At 36.3% G+C, this 24,770-nt stretch overlaps 1 protein-coding gene, 1 long non-coding RNA gene and 1 other non-coding gene across 4 annotated transcripts; 2 read left to right on the forward strand and 1 right to left on the reverse strand.

The window, feature by feature from the left end:
* Positions 1 to 30: 30 nt before the first annotated feature.
* On the reverse strand, positions 31 to 10,648 carry LOC120628367 (nucleoside diphosphate-linked moiety X motif 19-like). Its single transcript, XM_039896705.1, has 5 exons — positions 10,230 to 10,648; positions 3,520 to 3,664; positions 2,743 to 2,940; positions 1,003 to 1,210; positions 31 to 278 (listed from the first exon to the last, which is right to left on the reverse strand). The coding sequence occupies exons 1-5, from the start codon at positions 10,541 to 10,543 to the stop codon at positions 52 to 54; spliced, it is 1,092 nt and encodes a 363-aa protein (XP_039752639.1). The 5' UTR covers positions 10,544 to 10,648; the 3' UTR covers positions 31 to 51.
* Positions 10,649 to 15,809: 5,161 nt separating this feature from the next.
* LOC120635324 lies at positions 15,810 to 15,928 on the forward strand. The gene has a single exon (XR_005659278.1). It is a non-coding gene; the product is annotated as a 5S ribosomal RNA (ribosomal RNA).
* Positions 15,929 to 19,050: 3,122 nt separating this feature from the next.
* Positions 19,051 to 22,510, forward strand: LOC120633303. 2 transcript variants are annotated; one of them, XR_005659193.1, is made up of 4 exons: positions 19,051 to 19,187; positions 20,321 to 20,512; positions 20,774 to 20,859; positions 22,407 to 22,510. It is a non-coding gene; the product is annotated as an uncharacterized LOC120633303 (long non-coding RNA). The 2 variants fall into 2 exon arrangements; XR_005659194.1 differs by lacking the exon at positions 20,321 to 20,512 and having other exon boundaries at positions 19,108 to 19,187.
* The last annotated feature ends 2,260 nt before the right edge of the window (positions 22,511 to 24,770 follow it).

Here is a 24,770-nt window from a genome sequence, read left to right on the forward strand (position 1 = left end):
TGTTACAATTTGTACTACTAATAAGGCCAGCTCTGGTTGCAATTGGATTATTTAATGTCTCTTTTGTATTGTAATAACATTAAGGGGCAAGACTAGGTCACCCATATTGATATGGTTTTTAGGTATATAATTTTTTGTAACCAATATGACTTCTTTTTCTGATGTTTCGAAGCGATGGAGTGTTTTATTGGTATCCCTTAGTTCTAGTATGGTTTGATTTTCTTCTTTTAACGACGATTCGTCATTGAGGTCTACATTTGGTGGATAGTAGTAGTCACCTAAAATAAACGGTATAATTAAATATTTTATATTATTTATTGTTAGGTACAGCAAAAATATTTTTAAAAAGAGCCTTTTAGACAGCCGGTTCGCGCAGTGGGCAGCGACCCTGCTATCTCCATCACACAAATGTTTGTGTGATGAACATGGATGTTTTTCAGTGTCCGGGTGTTTATCTGTATATTATAAATACATGTATTATAATATAAATGTATTATATTATATTATTCGTGTATTATATTATATTATCGTATATTATATCAGCTATCTTAGTACCCATAACACAAGCTACGCTTACTTTGGGGCTAGATGGCGATGTGTGTACTGTCGCAGTATATTTATTTATTATTATTTTTTTACGAGGAATTTAAAGTTCAAGAACGCGCATGACAACGTAAAGTGTTGGTTAATACCTACAGTAGAGTAATTCCTAACGCAAATAACTTAGAAAACAGAGGTGTTTGCTGGTATTCGAACTCGGCCCCCAGAAAGTGAAGTCGAGCTAGTCGAGCCCAATGCGCTATCACCGCATATACTATCCTTTACTAGAAAAAATTCTTACGTAGGGAAAACATACCTAATTTTATTAAAACGCACATTACTTAGAAAAGTTACAGGTGCTGGGATTGGAACTCGGGCCCCCGAAAGTGTAGTCGAGCTCCGAGCCACTGGGCTATCACCGCTCTTACACCCAATAAAGATAGATAAATGAGCAAAGTCTACCTGGTAAAAGATGTATAGCACCATCCTTTGTTTGCAGATGAACGGGGTACAAAAGTTCATTACCCTCACAGCTAATTCTCTTCGCAAATTGGGCAAGCTTCTCTATGTCATTGAACTTTGATAAACGATGGAACTCATAACCCTGGGGCGGGTACAATAGCACTTCCTTCCTGCTATTTCTCTCTAAAATTTCCAATGAATTCTCCCACTGCAAAAGGAATGCTTTGTTTTAGTATTTTTAGTATTTTGCGACAAATAGTAAAAAGTAAGTTTTGAAAAATTTTAGACGAGTCTGCAGGTTAAGTGTAAGGCTAACTGTCCACCGGAGCGGAGCGAGGAAGCGTAGCCGAGAAACGGACTAATGCGGAGCAGAGTTGCGTACTGTGTTTGGCCACCGAAGCGGAGTGAGAAAGTAATACGGAGCGGAGTTGCCGTGTTTTGCCGTGGCAGAAAGTACGCGACAAGCGATTTCGAGCTCCTTCGGTCCTTACCGGTTTTATATAAATTTTCAAAATTGCTCGCTATTGTCCCTGTCCACTTAAGAGGAGCGGAGATTTTGTGCAATGCTATTGGTTAATATTTCTCCGTTTCACGGCTCCGCTGCCTCACTCCGCTACGGTGGACTTGTTTCCTAAGTTTTAATGTAAACTAACGTCACACCAACGTTAGCTTAAAGCTTTCATTTTATATGGGTCCTCCATAACGTCTAACGTCTATTTTATGCAGCCCCATACAAATTTTGCTGATTAACCGTAACTAAGGCGTTACGTTTAAAATTCACTGATAGCTAAAAACTATGATCAAAATTATAAGATATAAAATTATTTGATGATCCAATCATTTTGATATTTATTACTAAGACTAATGTTTTCGTTTTATAGTATGAACTAATGGTTGCCCGCGACGTCGTCTGCGTTTGATTTTGTTTTTTAATGTGGCATCAAATTAAGTTGTAGACTTAAAGAAATTTAAAGTATTCAGTATCGCTAAGCCTTAAATGACGGGTTTGCTGCTGACCGCTGAGGAGTTCTGTCCTCTATCTCCAACCACAGTTTGGGTAAAATTAAACACATATTATAACCTCTATAGTACACAAATCATTATTTAAATCGGTTATAAGTTGTCGGAGTTATGGTGTAAAATCGTCAAACACTCATCCCCTCTCCCAAAGGAACAGAGCTTAATGTCGGGATAAAAAGTATCCTATATTACTTCTAACACTTCCAAGAATATGTGTACAAAGTTTCATGAAGATCGGTAAAGTAGTTTTTGCGTGAAAGCGTAACTAACAAAATTACATTGACATTTATAATATTATTAGGGAAGTAGGGATTAACCAAGCAGATGTTCCACCTCATGGTAAGACAACCAAAGCCTAAAAACAGAGCATAACTTAGCAGGGCAAGCCAGAAACTCGTCTTGTAACGTGACGCCCTGTGTCCAACAGATTTTGTATTTGTACTGTGTAATTAATGCTTATTAAACAATATTATATCACAGCGTATCCAATAGAGCCTAGTAAAGTGACAGGAGTCAGGAGTTTTGAATTTTGCATGTGATGTTAGGGCTGTATCTGTTTTCTTCCAGTAAAAACTATGGCAGGGGTTTACTCAAAAACTATTACCGTTTCAGTTTCACAGATGAGTCTTAGAGCCAGTAAATAATGTACCTCTAAAGCAGCATGAAGTAATATTTCGGTTTTCATTTATTTTATTTATAGAAGTGTTGCTCCAAACTTACCTCAACTTTAACCACTTCGCTGTTAGCTTGAATGCCCGATGGTTTTTGCTCCAAGGCGGTCACGAAGAAGGCTGTGTTGAATCTCACAGGTGCTAACGACGGAGTCAACCAATTGCTCCAGTAATGTAGCGCCCATATGTCCGGGTAACAGCTGTGCTCCTTGCAAAGATTCAATAGCTCTGCGGGATCTTTGCTCACCTGAAATTTTTATAAAAACTTTAAGCGAGCAATTCTCATGTATAAGTTGAGTTTTTGAAGATCCCATCTTTTTTAGAAATGAAGTCATAGAAATTCATCTAGATTCTTAAATGTATCTCGATTTTTATTTCTTCATGTCAACCTATGGACTCCCACTGCTGGAAATAAGTCTTTTGTAGGGAGTTCCAAATACCACGTTCTAGCTCGTGCCCAAATGTGGAACGTTGATGGGCTGAATGAATAAAAAAATGTTTTGTACATGAAAAGAGAACATAAAAAACTCATTAAATACTTAATGTTTCTAAATAGACATAGTTCAAAGAGTCGCGAAGCTAAAGTATCAATGGGCAGGGCACATAGCTCGAAGATCCGGTGAAGGTTCCAAGGTGATGTAATGGCGACCTCGCATCGAGTAACGCAGCGTTGGTAGACCCCCGATGAGGTGAACGGATGTCATAAAGCGGCACAACACAGACGAATTTGGAACTCCCTACATAGACCTATGTCCAGCAGTGGACGTCGTAACGGTTGACATAACGATGAGATAAACATGATAGTTGTTACGCAAATATTTCTTACCCGACTCTGCCAATATTTAACATCGATATTAGTTAGGATGTCTGCCCATATCCCGCTCCTGTCAGCTTTCTGCTCGGAGCTGCAGATGAGTAGGCCGAGCTCCTCAAAGGTTTCTCGAATGGCACTTATCCTTAACGCAATATGCCTGTTGACAAAGTTTGAATTGAATATACGTTACCAAAGGAAAGCGGTGATAGCCTAGTGATTAAAGCTTATAGGCTTTTCTCTCGGCGGGACCTTTCGTTATATGCGTTATAAGCATTAACAGTTTACCTATCGCTTACACAAAAATCCTCAATGCCGATGTACTCGGCAATAAGAGAGCAGAAAAAGTGTCGAAAACAACAAAACTGCAATATTTAATTTATCGCTTTGTGGAAATGCAATTTTATTATATTCTCCAGTCCATAAATACAAGAAAACCTAAATTATATAAATAAATAATAAATATACTACGACAATACATACATCGCCACTTAGCCCCAAAGTAAGCGTAGCTTGTGTTATGGGTACTAAGATGACTGATGAATATTTTTATGAATTATATATACATAAATACTTAGAAAATGCCAGACACTGAAAAACACTTATGCTCATAGCACAAACATTTTCCAGTTGTGGGAATCGAACCCACGGCCTTGGACTAAGAAAGCAGGGTCGCTGCCCACTGCGCCAGTCGGCCGTCAAATAAGTGTCGGTAAATTAAGCATCAGTAACTCAATTTTGACAATTGTAATATGGCGACACGTGAGCCAAACGTTTGGAGCACAATTACAATGTTGTTCGTAAAGCATCCGGCTCGGCTTTTATCTCAAACAAGATAAGAAAATGAATGTTAAATTTCAAATTGTTAATGTTCGAAAAGAGCAACTGCTGAGTTTCTCGCTGGCTTCTTCTCCGTAGAGTCTGCCTTCCGAACCGGTGGTAGAGTCAGTACAAAAAGACAAGACTAACCGTTTAAAATTTGCTTAGAGTAAGCTAACTTGATATGAATGAATTCTGATTTTTGTTTTATTCTGACTTCATGTTAATCATTATAGTCAATGATTAACATGAAGTAAAATAAAAATTGGTTGTCTGTAAAGTCGGCTTACTGACGATAGTTGAACGTGACAACGTCGTAAGAAAATACTAATGGAATGGTTGCATTTTTCAAAAGAAAATTTTAATTTTATTTGTTTGATAGATATTATCGTTGCTATAAACAATTGACACCACATTCACTTTTCACTGCACTTCATCCTTGCCGAAAACATGTAAATGTATTATTGTATAGAAGCTGTCCACGCGGACGCATCGCTCACTCAAGTAGGAGAGAGACAGATGTCGAACGCGGAGGCCGACTGTGCCTCTTTGTCGCTCGTTCCGCGCTCTCGCTTGCACTTCAAGCCTTGAATGGAACGCCTCAGAGCGAGGTAACGCCGCATACGTCATGTTTTTTAGTGCGTGCAGCCGGCTCCATCGAATTATAAGACGTTGTCACGTCAAAAAAAAAACATCCTGAATTAACATTTCAGAATTAGTTATCTCTTTTCTGACTGAAGGTGTGTAAAAAGCGCCAGTACAAGGCCAAGGTCGAAGCGTATAATCACTTAAATGCATGAGACAAATTGATTTGCTCCACCGTTAATCACTCGAATTCATTGCGGGCAATAAATCTGTTTAAGCCAATGTAGAATGATGCCGTTTTAAATTGTAGTGCTGCAAATTGATTTTTAAGCCCAGTTACTGTACAGGAATTTGGTACATTATTTTTATTCACGATTTCTTTTTATCGTAATAATCGAAAGAAAGAAAAGATTGAAGAAATTATAAATTACACTATACAGATTCTCCTACTTTTCGCGGAGTATAGAAAATTAAGCTTTATTTTTATAAGATATCATGGATTTCCGCAAGGTAACGCCTGCTTCTATCCAATGTATAATGCAATATTATTGTCAATATTTAGATTATTATCTAGTCAATAATATTGGTGTGTGTGCGGCGTGCCTAAACATCTGTCTCTATTTTTTTAATATATAGACTAAGGGAATAACGGAGGCCAGGTTATTACCTCATGAAACGCATGCCAGACCGACTGTTTATATCCGTCGCATATAAACAGAGCAACACTCCGCAGGGGGTATAAGAGGGCCACGTATCGCTAAGTGCGGCCCTGTGTCCATAAATCTGAGGCGTCTGCGTTAGCCTCAGGTGCCTTCAATTACACCGGCTGTGTCAACAGCGTCAACCCGAAGTTATTAAGTCCATTCCAATACCCGGAGAGCACGTTTAGCCTCGATCCCAGTCATTATTATATAAAATGACACTAATCGTTAAATTCTGGCAACATTGGGGCAGCGTAGTGGGTTTACGTACGAAACTTGGGTACAGATCTCGTCTAAGGCTACCCGCACGCAGGAAATGTTTATTGTTAGTAAAAATATTAAGAATATTATTTTTAACAATACCTACTTCAATTCTTCAATACGCCTCGCAAACATGCATGCTGCAATATTATGAAAATTAAGCTTAATTTGCTATACTCCGCGAAAAGCAACAATTTATATTTTAAGTCAAATTCATTCATTGTAATGTCAACATCTCCTGCGGATGCTCCGGTTTCGGAGCGAAACGTGCGTAGCGGGTACATTGCCGAAGGTTTTAGAAGATTTTTAAGAAGAAGGTGCGGTGCGGTTTGGTGTGGAGTATAAAGATTGAAGAAATTATAAATTATTATACAGATTCTCCTGCTTTTCGCGGAGTATAGCAAATTAAGCTTAATTTTTATAATACATCATGGATTTCCGCAAGGTGACGCCTGTTTCTATCCAATGTATGAAGCAATATTATTGTCAATATTCAGATTATTATCTAGTCAATAATATTGGTGTGTGTGCGGCGTGCCTAAAACATCTATCTCTATTTTTTTTTAATATATAGACTGAGGGAATAACGGAGGCCAGGCAGCAGCGTCCTCTATGCTACTACTACTGCGATCACCAACCCACCTGCCCAGCGTGGTAATGTGTACTAATATATGAAGTGGCCTTTAGTTCAGCAGTGGTCTGTAATGGGCTTTTGATGATGATAGACTAGCGCTTGGCTGTAATCACACCTGTAGGGCTAGCGTGCGCACCGCGAGAGATTTATTTTCTCTTTCTATTATCTCGTCTTCAAGAAATACGAGAACGAGTAGAGATTATTATCTCATGAAGCGTATGCCAGACCTACTGTGTCACACTTGACACACGGTCATGCGATTTTCTACGTGCGTTTATTTTTCGAACGCGCGCAAGTTAACTCCGATTCATATGGTATCGACAGAGCGACATCTAGTGACAGTAATGTTTCTTAGATGTATGATGTAACTAGATACCATATAAATCAAGATAGAAAATCTAACATTTGGCCCTCTGATGGTAAGATATAATGCGTGAATTTGAATGAACACAAAACCACATATTATGTAACGGGGAAGACGAAAGAGGAAGGGCATTTCAGAACTCTGCGATGCGAATTAGAAACGAGGAATGTGCTCCGTACGAGGGCTCCGTGGGTAAAACTATGTAACGTTGCAGATCCTTACTATGCCTAACAGTTAGAAAGGTGTGAATGGGTTCAACTTGTACATCTCCTATGAGAGATGAGTGGTTAGGTACGATGCTAAAAAGATAAATTTTAGATAGTACTTATAAGTTGCATAAAAATGCATTATCAATTTCTCTAACAACATACATCATATCTTTAACTGATAGGAAGAAATTGAAGATATGAATCATATTATCTTTAATGTTAAGTGCCCTATATTTTAGGTACATTTTCAAACAAAGAACTGTTTTATGAGATATAAGTTGAAACAAAACGAGTTATATACACCGTGGATTTTTATTTCGTCGTTCAACTGTGTTTAATGAGTCCAATAACTAATATTACAGAGATTAATTAAATGTTAAAAAATATATGAAATATTATTGAAAAATTAAGACAATCCTATATCGAGTCCGAGAGTGTTGGTGCGACGACGGTATCAATTGCGGCGTTTCAGCTTAATAAAAACCTCAACTCGGAAAATCGTCTCCGTATTTCAGGAGGTTAATAAAAACTAATTTCAGGAGGTTATCAAATCTCGTAGAATCTCGTTGAAAGGTACCATTGAACGTTTGGTTGTTCAAGGTCGAGTCACTTTTGGAATGTGGTCGATTCACAACAAAATGGAACTATTTAATCAGGTCTGCCACTTGTTCCTGAAGCATGGTGTTATGGAAATCGCTCGACTCACTATAATGGATTTTAAGCAATAATCACAGCCACTCTGTAAAGAGCGAACGTGTTGGAAGAAGAATAGCAAGCACACCCTGAGCATTTATAGATGATACATCACAAGTGTCATGCAGAGCTGATTCAGTCCGAACAAGTCAAAAAAAAAATGCAAAAAACATCATACACCTCCAATCTGACAATCAAGAATTAATAAAACCTGCAATCCGCTGGAGTTCAAGAAGAAAGCACAAATTAAGCTTTAAATAGAATAATTAGACATCCTTTTTGATTGAAAGTGTGTGAATTAATCTATTATTATTTGTGATCTTCACTTTCTGGACTTCCTGTGTCGGCTGTTAATAAATAATACTGCATACTTCTCTTTACTCAAGAGAAATTGTTATAGTCAACCTCTAATGAAATTTACAAAGATAGTCACTGAAAACTTTTAATAAATTGTGAAATGGTTGTAATCATCTAAAACACATGATTTTACAGCAACGGGTGAATACTCATCACATTTTTTTGTACAGATAACAGCTCACCACTGTTGAAAAAGTTACTGAATGCAAGGGTTATTGATTATATTAGCATTGGTGGGAAACTATAGATAGTTGCACAAAGGATAAGTTATTTCAAGAGCTTATTTAAGACGAAGGAAACAAATTTATTTGCCATAGAACATTGTTAGAACATTCAATGAAAATACAATCATCATAAATTATTGTTCAGATTGCTTGACACCTCTCTCCATTGGCTAATTGTAGCCACATATTCAGATGAAGCTAGAGTACCACATATGCTATCAATAGGCACAATCGCAATAGTTACAATGTGATAACTTTGCTACTGAAGATGGCAATACTTCGAAATATGAGCTACAGTGTGTCCTGCTACCTTTAGGACAGCTTTAAAGCAATGTGATAGTTGTAAATTGCAATAATTCTTATTGCTAGACACTTTTCCACCACAATCAACAAATCATCAATAGTCATATAAATGTCTAGTGTTATAAATTCCAATGACTAAGGATCTGTTATAACAACGTAAATACATGCCTAGGTACCTAAGTATGAAGAGGATAATAAAATGGTGCCCAAACTAGTGTTGCAATATGTTTAAAATATAGGGTGTAGTTTTTAAAAATATTTTTTTCAATTAAGTGTATGTAACTTTTGAAGTAAGTATTTTGTTTAGGTGTAGTCATTACATTTTTAAACTTGCAAAAACCTTATATATTATATTAAATGTCTGATTGGAAGGATTTAAAGTGTTTTATTACTACATAAATCCCCTTTATGATAAAACTATTTATTTGAATAAAAATCCACACTGCAATACAAATGTAACACACTTTTGTACCTACCTGCAATCTAATAAAATTTTCAGAACACGAAAGTTGCTATTGCGACTTAACTATGATAGATTTATTTCCTGTGGACTTTTTGTACTTTAATCATGTACAGTACATCATTTCTATGTATAACCAAAAGTTTTTCAGAGCATGCCAATGAATTTTATGGGCAATATATTTCTACTCTAGGTTACATTATTTAAATTTTCTTAAGGATCTCCAATTTTTTTGAAAATAAATCATAGCCTTAGCCTATGTTACTTTGTTATAGTTGAGCTTTCCTTTGGGGGAAGAAATGTAAGAAATGTACTTTTCAATATTTTCTGAGCCTGGTGGGTTAGTATATATATTTGTTAGCCTTTACATTATGGCAGGAGACCCATCCCCTTTTGTAGATATTAACTGAACAATATAAACCTTAGCTTATAGTTTTTCACGAAAATATGGGAACTTAAATAGTGAATTGGCACGCTAAAGCATTACAATTATAGGGCTATACTTATATCTTTGGGCAGAATTTTAATATTCCTTTTTCATTGATAAATTCACACTAAAACCACATTGCCATAGTCACTATGTAAACATTTTAAAGCTTCAACGTGACAGAATTGTCAAGTACTTTACAGTACATCCCAATAGTTGGACACTAATTGCCCTCCATTGGCTGCAATATACAGATATGTCAATGACGAGGTTGCAATGGTTGGTTAGGAGGAAGCAGATCGATACACTTTCATCTCTCACAAGATCCTTAAATTGTAAAACAATTTTGTAAGAGCTTGCCGGCTTCTTCTCAGAATTTGATTTAATAACCAGTGCTAGTCACAACGAACAGACTTATATAGGCATACTTAAAATGAATAAAAATAAATTTTAATTTTTTTTTGTACACAAGCAAGAGTGATGAAATTTTACCAGTAAACCAATAAGACAATACTCACTATTGAATATAGAATTAAAATTAGTTTAGAAAAAAATAGGCAAAGCAATATTTTACATAGATTTTGGCAATGCATAGAATCAGGTACAGACAATTTTTCCTAACAGGAACAAGCATGAACCACCACTTGGATTTTTCGTTAAAAAAACATTTAGATAAAGAAATCTTTACCTTCGTATAGGGTTACTCGCAAATATTGGGGATGCAAACGCACCAGGCCGGTGTAAACCCTCGAAATCGTTCTGGCCGAAGCCGAAAGAGTTGAGGAGATGCAACCAATGATCACTCGCGTCTGCCTCCTCGCTCACACCGCCCGGAAACACTACACCGTTCGAGAACGAAGCGTTACGCGTCCGAGTCTGCAATAAAATATCATAGTTACTGCCCCCTGCGTTAGCACTCGAAACAGCGTCCACATTACGTTTAGCTAGCACTATCAACGACGCTGAATCACGCCAGCACTTTCTGATTGCTCTTTTCATCATACGACCGATGTCACTTTCGTTTTATCACCAAATAGAACAGTACAAAATTCACTATTCAGCGGCGTCGGGGTTAGAATACAAGGCCGAAACTTACGTATTCTGTTCTTGAATTTATTTAATCAAATATCTCTTACCTTATCTAACACTTAGATAGGTTTGTTTAGCATATAATTAAAACTGGTTTTGATTATAGGCAAGGGCTAACGAAATGAAATGAATTTTGTACAGATTACAGAAAAATTTACATGACTGGTGACAAGATAGTGACATTGACATTAACCACAGATTAGTAGACTGTATAGATAATTATTTATATTCGTTATGGAGGGTAGAGGTAAGGAGAGTCATCTGTGTATATGAAAAAGTGTCGTCAAAATGTATTAAATTAGGATGGCGCCACATTTGCATCAGGGTAACTCTTAAAAGAAGCGCCAAATATAAATATTGTTAGAGTAGGCTTGAAAAATAAACAAGGAAGGTTGGAGATACAAGAAAGTAAGGTTATATTTACCACAATATTTTGTACAACGTAAGTTGTTGAAATTCTCAATAAATTACTACTTTAGTCAATAATGACATTTGATTGCTACATTCATACCATACCCTGTGCATCCACCAGCGCCATTGTGGAGGATTTTTGAACTGTTATTTAGCGCATTGTCAGGACACTTTTTCAACTTTTCTCCCATATAAGATGACTCTCCTTACCTCTACCCTCCATAATATTCGTTTCGATTTTGCTATTACTTGCACAAAATAATATTTTATTGTTCCGTGAGACCGTTTTGCTCCAAAATCTCAATAATGCTCCAAAATCTAATTATTGAGAATTTCAACAACTTACGTTGTACAAAATATTGTGTTAAATATAACCTTACTTCCTTGTTTATTTTTCAAGCCTACTCTAACAATATTTGGTTTGGCGCTTCTTTTAAGAGTTACCTTGATGCAAATGTGGCGCCATCCTAATTTAATACATTTTGACGACACTTTTTCACATACACAGATGATCCTCCTTACCTCTACCCTCCATAGCTTAAACCCACAGCGCTTAACCACAGATTATATTTGCAAACGCGCCGAAAATTGAATTGGTTCATAAAACAAAATGGTTATAAGAAATGATCCAAATGCATATTTTATATTTAACACTTTTTTTCAGCTATGTATATTTTATATTTAACACTTTTTTTATGCTATCCATGTTCTTCTGCATATGACTATGCAGAAGAACATGGATTATTTCTACCCCCCTCGTCAACATCTGAGGTGTCGCCAAGTTCTGAGTCATTCGAGTTTTCGCCAAGATCTGATTCATCTGAGTATCCATGGCTACGGCTTAGGATTAGGAAGCCACAAGCTGTTTGCTGCCGATTTTGAGTTGCGATATTGAAATAAATATGATATTATAAAATTTCTCTTCTTTCCGAAAGTAATATTACAGTAACCATGACAGAAGCGTGCATTATTCGTCCCCTTATTTTATTAATTGCATGATTAGAGTCTGTCTACTGTGACTTGTTGCACCATTTCAGTAGCGCGATTCGTATTTTATATATATATATATACTAGCTGTTAACCGCGACTTCGTCTGCGTTTGATTTTGTTTTTAAAGTATTCAGTATCGCTAAGCCTTAAATGATTATAGTAGTAGGTATATATATATATAACATGTGACTGTCAATTAATTATAGACAAATAATTTGCAATAAAATAAAATTGCGACTATAATTAAAGATCTAAGCTATCCTATCTCTTAAGTTAGACCAGACTGCTCACGGTGTGCCAATTTAATTTAAAATCGGTTAAATAGTTTAGGAGTCCATCGTGGACAAACATCGTGACAGGAGATTTATATATATTAAGATATACACTTAGTTTGTCGTTGGTTTGCAAGGCAAGGCAGACCTGATTCAGTAGCTTTACAATGACATGATATTGATTCAGCATGCTGCATGGGTTCTGAATTGCTGGAAACGCGCGACTTTATCGGGCCGCTGGTGTCGAAGTTTCTAACGGATGGATCTCTGCGTGCAATCGATTGTTTCGGCGGATCGCAAGTGTGTGGACGAATGTTTAGAAGCGGTGGATCGCTACGTTTTGCGTGATTGCAGCGACGATTTTCCTGCGTATGGGGTCCCTAAAGCCACTGGTATATAGGAAGGGTAAAAGGGTAAGGGTAGGGTGAAAGTTTATGCGGGTGTGCGCGCAACAAGTGCGGCGCAGCTGGCGCGGGGTGCGGGGGCGTCTCATTGATCAGACCGGCGCCTGTTGCTCGCTGTTGCCATCATAGCCGAAGAGCTATGCATATCCGATTTTGTATCAGATACATATATGGATAATACTAGCTGTGCCCGCTGCTAAGCCCGTGTATGTTATAGTATGCAGGCGTACCGTTAACCTAATCATCATCATATCGACCTGCGGCTGGTACTTTACCGGCCCACTACAGAGCACGGATCTCCACCTACGTTAAGGCCGTAATCCACCACGCTGGCCCAGTGCGGATTGGTGGACTTCACATTCCCTTGAGAACATTATGTAGAACGCTCAGGTATGCAGGCTTCCTCACGATGTTTTACTGTGGTATTTTTAATGACTTAAAACGCACATAACTTAGAGAAGTTAGAGATTGGACTTCGAAGTCGGCCCTCCGAAAGTGGAGTCGAGCTCATACCCACTGCGCTATCACCGTTAATTGAATAATATTTTGCAATTTTTCTCGATTTAAAAAGAATTGAGATAATTATCTTCCGCCCATGCTAGCCAAGCTGAGGTGTTAAATGCCTCCTTAAAAGGAACCACGATCTCTTGTCGCATCGTTTCGCCTGTACTCTTGTGACATGTTCGCCGCTCGGTTCAGGCCAAGTGTCATTAAAGTGACATATGGAAATGACGACCCATTTACGCGAATGTTATAATCGAGTTGTTCATGTGTGGTATTACAGTTAATATTATTCCTTTTACTGGCTCCTTTATTTGGAACTTTAAAACATGATGATATTAAGCCGATAATTATATCATCATCATTCGCAGTCTATTAACGTCCCACTGCTGGGCACGGGACTCGCCTCTCGTAAAACAGATGGTTGTAGAGCATGGACCCACCACGCTGCTCCATTGCGGATTGGTGGGCTTTTACGACTGTTGTCACAAGGTAGTAATAGTAACCGGGATCGGCAGCTTAACTTGTTGTCACAGGGGTTGTCACAGCTACTTTGCTAACTACGGGCTGGTACTGAAAATTCTATAACAGAAATAATACAATACCAAACAATTTATCGCCAGATCCGGGATTCGAAGCCAGGTCATTGTGATAGTAATATGATTTAGCGCAATCGCGTAACGGTACCACTAATCGAAATCACAACCTAAATATCACAAAGTAGTGAATAGTTGATTTAATATTATCGTTGGAGAAAAGATTGAAATTTTAACCTTTTTAGGTATTTATTTATTACGTTTGTTTATTTTAATTATCTATGTATTTGTATTTATACAATTTGGTATTTATGTACATATTAAAACACTCTTGGCACCATCCCGTTTTCTTGCTGTAAGTCCTTTCTACAAAGGTTGCCTGAAAGAGATTGCTTGCAGCAATAAGGCCGCCTTTGCATGTCTACATTGTTTACTGAATACTCTTAACTTAATGTTTATTTTCCTGTGTGTATGTGTGCAATAAAGTGTTTCTTCCTCTTCTTATTATTTCGCACCGTAATTTATCAAAATCCCTGCCAACCAAATACCAAACACTTCTTAAAAAGCCTTCTGATAGCTTTTCTGACTTGTGGCAATCTCGTCTCCTGATAGCGTTTACATCAATATATACTCAAATATATACTCAATATATACTACCGATTGTGAATGCTGATTGTACTAGGAAGAGTTGGCGAGAAACTCAGCATACTATTTTGACAAAATAAGAACTATAGCTTTAAAGTTTTTGTTTTTCATTTTTGTTTTACTTACATTATTATTATTTTTTCTTTTTTTTGTATAATAATTGCTTGCTAGGTACTTACTCCTAAGCAATTGTGGTTAATGTTATCGTGTTATATGTATAACCAAGTTGTGGAAACTTCATTGGTCTATGTGATACAAAAATACGGCATTACTTTTATGTATAATTATACTGTTTGTTTCCCTTGAAAAGCTACTAAATAAATAAAAAATAAATACTTTTTGGCATGTAAAATTTACCCTGTGCGCATAGCTACCATAAGCAGGGTATGATAATTCACACATATTTGCTCTTCAAGGACAATCCTATTTAATGAAACCTTCACGGAATTTTAAAATATAGATAGATACGAGTAGATGGATAGATACATTCTTTGTTGCACACAATTAAGGGATAAATAGAATAAATATTGGAAACAGAAATACAAGAAAAATAAAAATGCGCAAATCGCTTAAAACGATAAGACCGCCTTTGACCGAAAGAAGAAAATGATTATTGAAACAGGATAGTGCTATATTTTGAATGATATATAGATGTGTGTCATTAAATTTCATCAAAATCAGTTTCTATTTGACGGAGTATTAATGCATTAAATGAGAAAATCATCCTTCATTTTTATATTGTATACTTTTACTGAGAGACCATATTGTTGTTTCGGATAGGAAATTATATCCCAAAAAAACAGGAAGTCAGCGCATGTACTAAATTGTAATCAATCTGTTTAGAAGTTTATACGTGATGTGCGAACAGACAGATGGACATCTAAATATTGTGTAATAGGTTGTATATCGGTATTTAGGCATACCCAATTGATATTTTGAAAATACCTAAGTGCATTATTAATTGTTTAAAAATTGTTTAAAAAGGCTGATAAACAACTAAGGACACCGGGAGGTATCTTTGCATCGTTCGAGTCCATGTAGGACTGTATACCCACCAACTCAATGTCATGAACATAAGTTTAATTATTTACCCACTTTATAAAATTACCGTAAAATTTATAGCACACAATTATAACGGCAATTATTCTTGCACGCATACGTTATCGTGGTATTATGAAGTTCTTACTTCTTATTTCGATCCCGTGGGCCACTAAGTACATTGCTAGAGCGTTGTTCGTGAACATTTTAGGCTTGAATAGGTTCTAGTTTATTTCAAGCCTAAAATGGTCAGATTTTTGAAGTGAAACTTGTTATGTGACTTCCAATAAGGTTCAGTTAAACTTTTAACACTACCACTGATGGGTATTTATATTATCTGACAGATTGTCATATTTTAATTGTGGAATTCAATACATTTGTCGCCAACGTCCATACCATGTTGAATACACCGGTTCTCGTCCGATCACCGAAGTTAAGCAACATCGGGCGCGGTCAGTACTTGGATGGGTGACCGCCTGGGAACACCGCGTGATGTTGGCTTTTTTATTTTGTTTTGAATGGAATCTAAAATAAATAAGAAAGTCATTTTTATGGCTGTTTACCTTGTTTTAAATAAAAGTAATAACGAAAATGAAAGAAGGAAGAAAGAAATTTTTAATAAAATAAAAAAAATAGATGTCATAAAGGAGTTTCACTTCTTACGTGTGTACAAATAAGCTTAACTACCTACCTAAAATTATACATTTTTATAAAATTTAGTTCAACACATCAAAGATGAGAAGGGAAGAATGATTTTTTTATGAACAAGTAAAATTTACAGTCCAAGCAAATAAACTTGTGATGATCTAAAATTGATCGAAAAATAGACGTAATCACCTTAAACAGGGAAAAAACCCCGTTAATAATTAGTAGATATAGGTATTGAAATGCTTAATTAATTATTTTGATTATGATAGTCTGCAGGATTGTACGAGCAATTTGTCTGCTACGTCTCCCTCATGCCTGGTCGAAGAGATAAGGAGTTTATGAAGTTTCTCTATTAATTTTCATCAACTTAGCAGGTATCTAAATTATAAAGCTTACAAAATAAATATACATTTTACAGTATCTACTTCGATAGATGAATCAAATTGCAGCGTGTGTCTATGATTTCGCTATTGCCGTTATAATTATTCTAACGACGAAGTCACTAGTTTGAAAAAATGTTTGTCTTTGGAAAGGCAGAAGCGATTAATATGGAAATTTTACAGGCTTCGCAATGAGTAATTTAAAAGCTACTACAATATGGATTGAATTGAAGTTTTCAGTTGGAAAGGAGTTTTCTTTCTAATTTATAATTTCCTCAATCCAACTTGATAAGTTCATTGTAGATTCAACATCTCCTGAGGATACTCCGGTGTCGGAGTGAAACGTGCATAGAGCGTAGGTACGTTTCGAAAGATCTATTTGGTGTGGATTATAAAGACTAAAGAAATTGTAAATTACATCGTAGAGATTCTCCTGCTTTTCGCAGATAGTAAAAAAGCGGTGATATCCTGTGGGTAAGGCTTCGGCTTTGCTTTCAGGAAAAATAGTGAGGAAACCTGCGTGCCCGAGAGTTCTCCATAACTACGGCCTAAACCCTTCTCATTCTGGGAGAAGACCCGTGGGCCGTGCCCTTCAGTGGACCGGTAATAGGGTTGGAAGATAATCTAGGCATGTGTTTTAATAGATTGTGTCATTGACATTCCATACTGCATGCAGTGGGGTGCATAGAGGGTATGCACAGGGTATGCAGATGACATAAAATGAAGAAAGTTATAAAACTTAAGGGTAGGCTTTGTAAGAGTTATCTCTTACAAAGCCTATCCTTAAGGTTTTTATAACTTGTACTGGAGATTTTTTTCATTTTATATTATCTGCCCGTTTAGTGCATACCCTGTGGATACCTTGTATGCAAGCCACTGACTGTATGTTAATATTGGAACTTTTTATCAATCAGTGACGTTCCGTTGGGTATTAAATTGGGTATGAATCGGTATAACATGGATTTTTTGGATGTGATAATGCATTACGTACCTACTATATTTTTGGAATATAAAAGACAACAGCTGTTAACATTTTATAGTATTCAGTTCTCAGATGCTGGTGCACCGCGGGTTTATTTGTTTTAAATATATACAAACTAACATTGGAAAATGTCGATACAATATCTTATTTGTTTTGTGCTCGGTGTGTGTTGGTTGGCCGTTCTAAAAGTAGGTTTCCAGGTACATAAATAATAAAGAACTGTACATTTGTAGTATATTTTAATCTCGTAGTTTAGGTTTGTTTACTTAGTAGTAGACCTTTTTGTGACAGAGCTCGTTCGATGAACGAACTACTACCGCCATTCTGTTGCCAAAAAGCACTTGACTGCAATTGCATCTGCTGACTGATGATGCACTCTAAGATTGTAGCGGGCTAACCTGTTAGGGAGTATTGCAGCTATATTATCAGAGGCGTAAACCTCCCTTTGCGTGGGCTAGATGGAAGACAAGGTATTCGGCAAATAACTTTTTATCTCTTGCGTGCAATGCTTTCAACAAGAAATATTGTGAGACGGACATTTTTCATGTCAAAATTAGCACTTTTAGGAAATTTATAATGGCAAAATAAGTATTGTAAGCGTTAAAGTTGTTGTTTTTCATATTTGTTTTTATTTAATTTTTTTTTCTCTTTCTTTGTATAATAATTGCTTGGTAGGTACTTATTCTTAAGCAATTGTGGTTAATGTTATCGTATTATATGTATAACCAAGTTGTGGAAACTTCATTGGTTTATGTGATACAAAAATACGGCATTACTTTTATGTGTAATAGTACTGTTTGTTTCCCTTGAAAAGCTAATAAATAAATAAAAATAATTAAATATTAAACAATTACAACTTTGTTTTATTTCAGTCTTTGAAGGTGGGGTGGCCACGGTACCCGATATCTTTTACTTAAAACCACAACTCTTACCGCTGCGCCAGGGAGATCGCCATAAATTTTAATTACTAACAAAAGCAAAAGTATACGAATGAAAGAGTCAAGACGCGTCATTGGTTTTATGTAACGCCAAAACTACAGATAACAATGACAAAGTTTTATAAATTATCTATTGTTAGTAATGTTATCGCAATTGGGAAAAATATGCACAATATAAAAACTATAAATAAATTTATCACAGTAATTGTTTTACCAAAGTTCAAAGGTTGGCAAAAAAAAAATAACGGAGCATATCCCAGCCGTGTGGTGAAAAGACCCGTCACAATTCTTTCTTCTACACTTTTAACAATAAACATTAGCTGTGCTTTTAGTTATTTTGTGTGTTATAGAAAATCTAAGGTCTGCTATGGATAAAAAAAAAGCCTAAAACCCTACTCGTGTTAGGCAAAATATAGAAATATAGAAAGCTTAATTTATTAGTTAGTGTCATATAGTGGCACATGCATCACCGTCCAACATTATGAACTCCAATAATGATATCTTGTAATGCAATGAAATAACCCACACCCGGGTTTTACTTATCTACTTTGGAGGCACATGAGTGTAATAATAATATAATTCATATTTTATATCTGTATCTCTTACTATGTATGTAATAATGTATAAAGGGCAAGATCTGTTGTTTCTTGCTCATTCAGTCCTGACGTTTAATATTGGAAACATACCTCTTGTTGTTTGTGTCTTATATTTTTACACAAGTATAATTACATATCTAAAAATTAGAATGGATTTGAAACCTCTACTGTCGTGTCTGTTGGTGTTGTGCTTGGTTGTTGGTTTACACGCAAAAGGTAACTTGAAAACATTACAATGAGTATGAGGCTTAGTAAGTTACACTCCGCGAAATGAAGGAAAATCTTTACAGTGCTATTTATAATTTCTTCAACTTTTACACTCCACATAAATGATATACCTACAGATCTTCCGCAATGTACCTACTCTCCGTCACGTTTCGCTTCGACACGTCTGTAGTATCCTCAGCACGGCTAGCATGGGAGGAGACAATTATCTGATTATACAAACACACAAACGTGGCATTGGTTCTTACCCGCCTGAATAAGGCGACGATATGTTATAAGGCAGTGACACTTTAACACACACACAGAGACACTTTTATGTTTGGTGTCGGATGGAAGCTACATTAGAAAGAATATTTTTATACTAACAATCAATATGATTATCTTAATAGGTTGGGGAAACACTTGTGCCCCAGTGCTCTGAGAGTTGATAAAGCTGTGGGATAAGATACATTTTTATCCTTTCTCGGGGAGATAATTGTCTCCTGCCCATGCTAGTCGTGCTGAAATAATAACTAAGCTAATTGCCAAGGAATTATTCAATGTACAGTACCTACAATGCGGATATCTGTTTGGTGTCGAATGTGAAGATATAAGAAGTTATAAATTACACCGTACAGATTCTCCTGCTTTTCGCGGAGTGTAGCAAATTATGATAAATGTTTATTGTTTATCCCACAAAGTCTATCTAATATTCAAACCTGCTTATATCTTTAATCAAAATTATTATCAAAAAAAATAAAAAAAAGCCTTGAATTATTGTATTTTTAATACGGGCGAACGATTTCATTTTTTATTTTACATCTTGTTAGTACGGCAGGCCCATTTACGGTAACTAGACGGAACTACACTAATGAATGAAAGATGACATTAAACATTATGCATGACTTGATATTAATACCGAGTACTGTAGTGGTACTTTGGGAATATTGAAATATTCATTCAATATTCTCAGTGTACCTAAACAATTCACGGACCATGCTGTCCATCCATCGTGGAATGGATCCCAATGAGAATTGCTGTTCAAGAGCGCATTGTATGAAGCCAATGAACGTGGTATCGGTGCCATGGTCCGTGCAACAGTGCTACAAGAAGGAACCACGAATAATTATTTTTTTCGTGGACAGCGGTTATTTGCTTTTGGAGCACGTATACAACACAGTTGGTTATGAAAATCTGGAGTATCAACGTCTCCTCGTAAGATAAGTCTGTCTAACCTCCAGGAAGTAGAAATTTGGTTGGGTACACGAAAAGATAATATCCATAGCAACGCTTGAAGAAGTATCCGAGGAAAGCCTTCTGCTCTTTTTCTAAAATAAGTACGTGTTTTTTTTTATTTGGTTGCCAGACGCAACTTCTTGTTTCTAGTTTGCTCCGGACTAGAGGATTATATAGTAACTTTATTACTCAAGTAGGTATTATAGAACTCCTGAGTATTGCGCAGTAAAATTATAGCCAGAGCTAGTGAACGAATTGCTCTATGGAGTATAGCGTTTACTGATTGAGTTTAACTGCATCATATTTTAATTTATCATTCCATTTGTTATAAAGTTTTGAATTATATTTTGTGTGTTTTTTAGGTTGCGGCTTCTTTCATAATCTTGCAGTCTGTAAAAAGTATTACAATTGTCCTTCCATGTATCAAGTCCAAAGTAATGTGTACAATGTAAGTACTTATCCTATTTACCTAACTATCTCATTGGTTAGTTCGCGTGATTAGCTCTTGGGTTCGCAACCCATTTGAATTATTCTGAAAAATTAAAAACTGGTACCAGCGTAGAATTAGGAAATTTGCGGTATCCGTGCTAAGGAGATCACGCTGAGGCTTAGGTCCAAGTTATTATCACAAATATGTTGTTATAATCGTTAAAGCCGGCAAACCCGGGTTGGAGTACCATTGCGTGACTATGCTTTAAAACCCCCTTTCTTAAGACAGAGGAGGCCTTTGCCCAGACAGAGGAGGCCTTTGCCCATCCGGGACATTAATAGGCTATCAACATTAGATGATGAGGACTCAATCTATCAAGGGCCCACTGCTGGACATAGATATTTTTTTTATTGAAATACATGTTAGCACTTGAATGCAATCTCACATGATGGTAAAAAAGAATTAAGAATATTAAGTGTGCTGTCTAAGATGGTAGCGGGCTAACCTCTACACGGCAGGAGTTATTTTTCTTCCCGGGGAAAGAATGTTATCTTCTCCCACAGCTATATGTACTCTACAAGCATTGGCGCGCAATTGGAAATAATATCCAAATTATATACGTAGGTATGTGTGAAGCAGTGATAGCCTAGGTTAGGATATTGGCTTCACTCTCTGGGGGCTGAGTTCGAATCCCAGCACGCACCTCAAATTTTCAAGTTTCGTAAGTTAAAAGCAATTAATTTGGTTCGGCGGTGAAGGAAAACGTCGTTAGAAAACATGCATGCCCGAGAGTTCTGTATAATGTTCTCAAAAGCGTGCAGAGTCCACCAATACGCACGGGGCCAGCATACGCATGGTGTACTACGGCCCAACCCGTCTCATTGTGGGAGGAGAACCGTGCCGTGTAGTGGACAGGTAATTGGTTGATATGATGATGGTGATAATGAAGACACGTGTAATAATTAAACAGGTATAAACTTCTTCTCTTTCCTGTGGCCGTGCTTTGGCAGGTGGGCATGTTTATTTTATCTGTGATAGCCGTGCTGACGATTATGGCCGTTTATTGGCCATACCGCTAATCGGTTGCTACGCGATATCGTACCGGAGTGGTAAATCATATGGCGGCACGTTGTTGTCAGTAAGGTGATAAGCAGCAACGGCCGAAGACTCCCAAACACCAGACCGTCTGAGCATCACCTCCTAAAGAACGAATCCCGGTCCTTCTATTTATAACACCATTGCGCCTACTACCTCACACACCTTACACAAAAAAGTAATGTAAAAATTGTAGACTTTTTAAAAAAGAGGATAGATAAAATAACCTTATTTATGAATGAAATGAATAATTCGAACTTTAGGTATACATTCTATCAACCGCTGTTACCTATCTTAGTGGATGCCAACACTATAGGAACCCTAAATACATTTTGAATTGTAATTGTTATGTTATTCTTTTAAAAACGAAGGGGTTTCATACAATTTTCCAATCCCATTTAATAAAATTTCATGAATTTTCATGAACAATTTTAGTTTCATAAATCACAATTAAAACCTTTAATTTTCAGGAATGTGGAACTTCGTACGTTTGCTGTTTAAAAGGATTAACTGACTAACTGGTATAATTTAAACAGTGAAACAATAAAATTTAAACAATAAAACATTATTTTACCTGTATTTAAGTGCATCTTATTGAATTTTCAGTTATTTATTTAGCTTAACATTTATTTTCAGTATGGTCATATCATATTATAATTGTATTTATTTCACGGATGATAGGAAAACGGCGAAATTTGTAGTATTTCACTGCCAGTTTTCTTTCCTCGGTTTACAGAACACACACTCTTTATGGTAAAATGATATGCCTTTAAGAGCATAAAGGCAAATAAAAGTTTAACTATTCTGTAGGTTTATTTGGTTTGCAGAGACAGTGGTGATGAAACTCTGTGTAAGAAAATCTTTTGGCATAGATTTAGACTAAACCACAAAGAAAGATCGTGCTTAGCTTCACGCTGTCTGACTTGTGAGCTAGTTTTTTTTTTTCCTTTTATTTGACTTATTTGGATGCCAAAAGGCTAGCAAAAGAAATGTTTTTCTTACGAGTCTGCCGGGTCCGTTAGTAGGATCATCATCATTGTTATCACTTCTACCGATTGACGTCCACAGCTGTACATAGGTCTTGTAGGGAGTTACACTACACGGTCTTCATTCACATCTGCTTTTGCCCATCGGCTCACCAGTATGATACTTAAAATAAAATCATTAAAGCTCGTATAGGAGAAGCATGGTTATGTTATGTTAGGTGAGGCGATGATGGATGGAGCATTTCCGTTTAATGGATTTTAGACGTGAAAAAGTTATGCGGTTGTCCGGCGGGATCAGATGTTCGCGTGGCGACAATGTGGACGGAAAACCGAATTATCCTTTCATAGGATGTTGACCCTTTAGAGCCCACTGCTCCGAGTACACGCAAATATAAAGGTAAAAAAGCGCACATTTCGTTTCAATAAACCATTTTATAAACATTTTCTTTACAAAATAGTTTTGATGTTTCACATCGGCCAATCCTGGCGTGACAACTCAATTTTTTTTAATATTAAGGCCACTCTCCGCATCCAATCAAAGTACTCAGCATTCATGAAATCGCTTTGAGCGGTTATTTCCGGTACGGCAATCATTCGACGGGGCGGGAATGGATGTATGTACCTAGAGCTTATTTCGCTGAAGTTTTTTTTTAAAAGGTAGGTTTCATTTGTCAGTCATCGTAGATATTTAAAGGTTTTGATTTTTGTAAAAAGTTATGTACTATTTTTTATTATTTGGTTTTGTCATCACTTCATGTTTTTTATTTAGGATTTATTTACTAATGCAAATAAATATATATTTAAATAAACGCCTGTCTAAGCAGCACTAATAAGCCACAGATATTCTGTGACTTCCTAGTCATGGAATTGATGCGCTGTATTTGCAATCTTAATATATATAAATCTCCTGTCACGATGTTTGTCCGCGATGGACTCCTAAACTACTTAACCGATTTTTAATTAAATTGGCACACCGGGAGCAGTCTGGTCCAACTTAAGAGATAGGATTGCTTAGGTCTTTAATTATAGTCGCAATTTTATTTTATTGCAAAATATTTGTCTATGATTAATTGACAGTTACAACTCACATGTTATATATATATACTACTATACTCACTTAAGGCTTAGCGATACTGAATACTTTAAAAACAAAATCAAACGCAGACGAAGTCGCGGGCAACAGCTAGTACGTTATAAAATATTAAAACTATAACGATAAAAAACTATACTAGGTTGCTATTAAATAGCTTAATGTCGCAAAGTAAAAGTAAGATAACGATTAGTCTACCGAGCTAAGTTTTTTGTGGGCTTCTTCTTAGACCACCGTTTTGAACTCTCATAACTTAATGAGTAATTATATGATGACGAAATTACTATCATCTCACATGTATAAATTTGTATCAACGCATCAAAAGTGCCTTCTTACAACCCTTGACTGCAAGGTAGCTGGCTATTAGGTGTATGACAGTTATATTTAACCCATACCATACCATAATTGGTTTCTCGAAGCTTCCGATACGAAGACGTTTTGATTTACAAAAAAATCAAAATTCATTTAATTCAAGTAGGCCTAATATAAGCACTTTTCGCTTAGGCAGAAGGCAGAGAAAATCCAGAAATAATAAATTCCCAAATTTAATAAAATTTTAATAATAATATTATTTTTTATCCAACCCGAGTACTCCTACTTATAGACTTTGCTTGAGGGTCGAATAAATTAAATAATAAACATTAGAGAATTATAGTCTTTGGGCACGTCTGGTTCTTTCGAGTCACATTTTGCGACTTAAAAAAAACGGGAACAAATAGTTAGAAGGTTCTTCATTATGTTTAAACAAATTTTCCGTC

This window comes from Pararge aegeria, chromosome 2 (genome assembly GCF_905163445.1).
Source record: "Pararge aegeria chromosome 2, ilParAegt1.1, whole genome shotgun sequence".
Lineage (NCBI taxonomy): Eukaryota > Metazoa > Arthropoda > Insecta > Lepidoptera > Nymphalidae > Pararge > Pararge aegeria.

What these genes read in the sequence shown, in the direction of transcription:
- LOC120628367 (XM_039896705.1), bottom strand. Translation starts at nt 10,543, where the DNA reads ATGATGAAAAGAGCAATCAGAAAGTGCTGGCGTGATTCAGCGTCGTTG. An exon ending in GCGAGTAACCCTATACGAAG is followed by an intron (nt 3,665 to 10,229) that starts GTAAAGATTTCT and finishes CTTTGTCAACAG; the next exon opens with GCATATTGCGTTAAGGATAA. An exon ending in GCGAAGTGGTTAAAGTTGAG is followed by an intron (nt 1,211 to 2,742) that starts GTAAGTTTGGAG and finishes TTCCTTTTGCAG; the next exon opens with TGGGAGAATTCATTGGAAAT.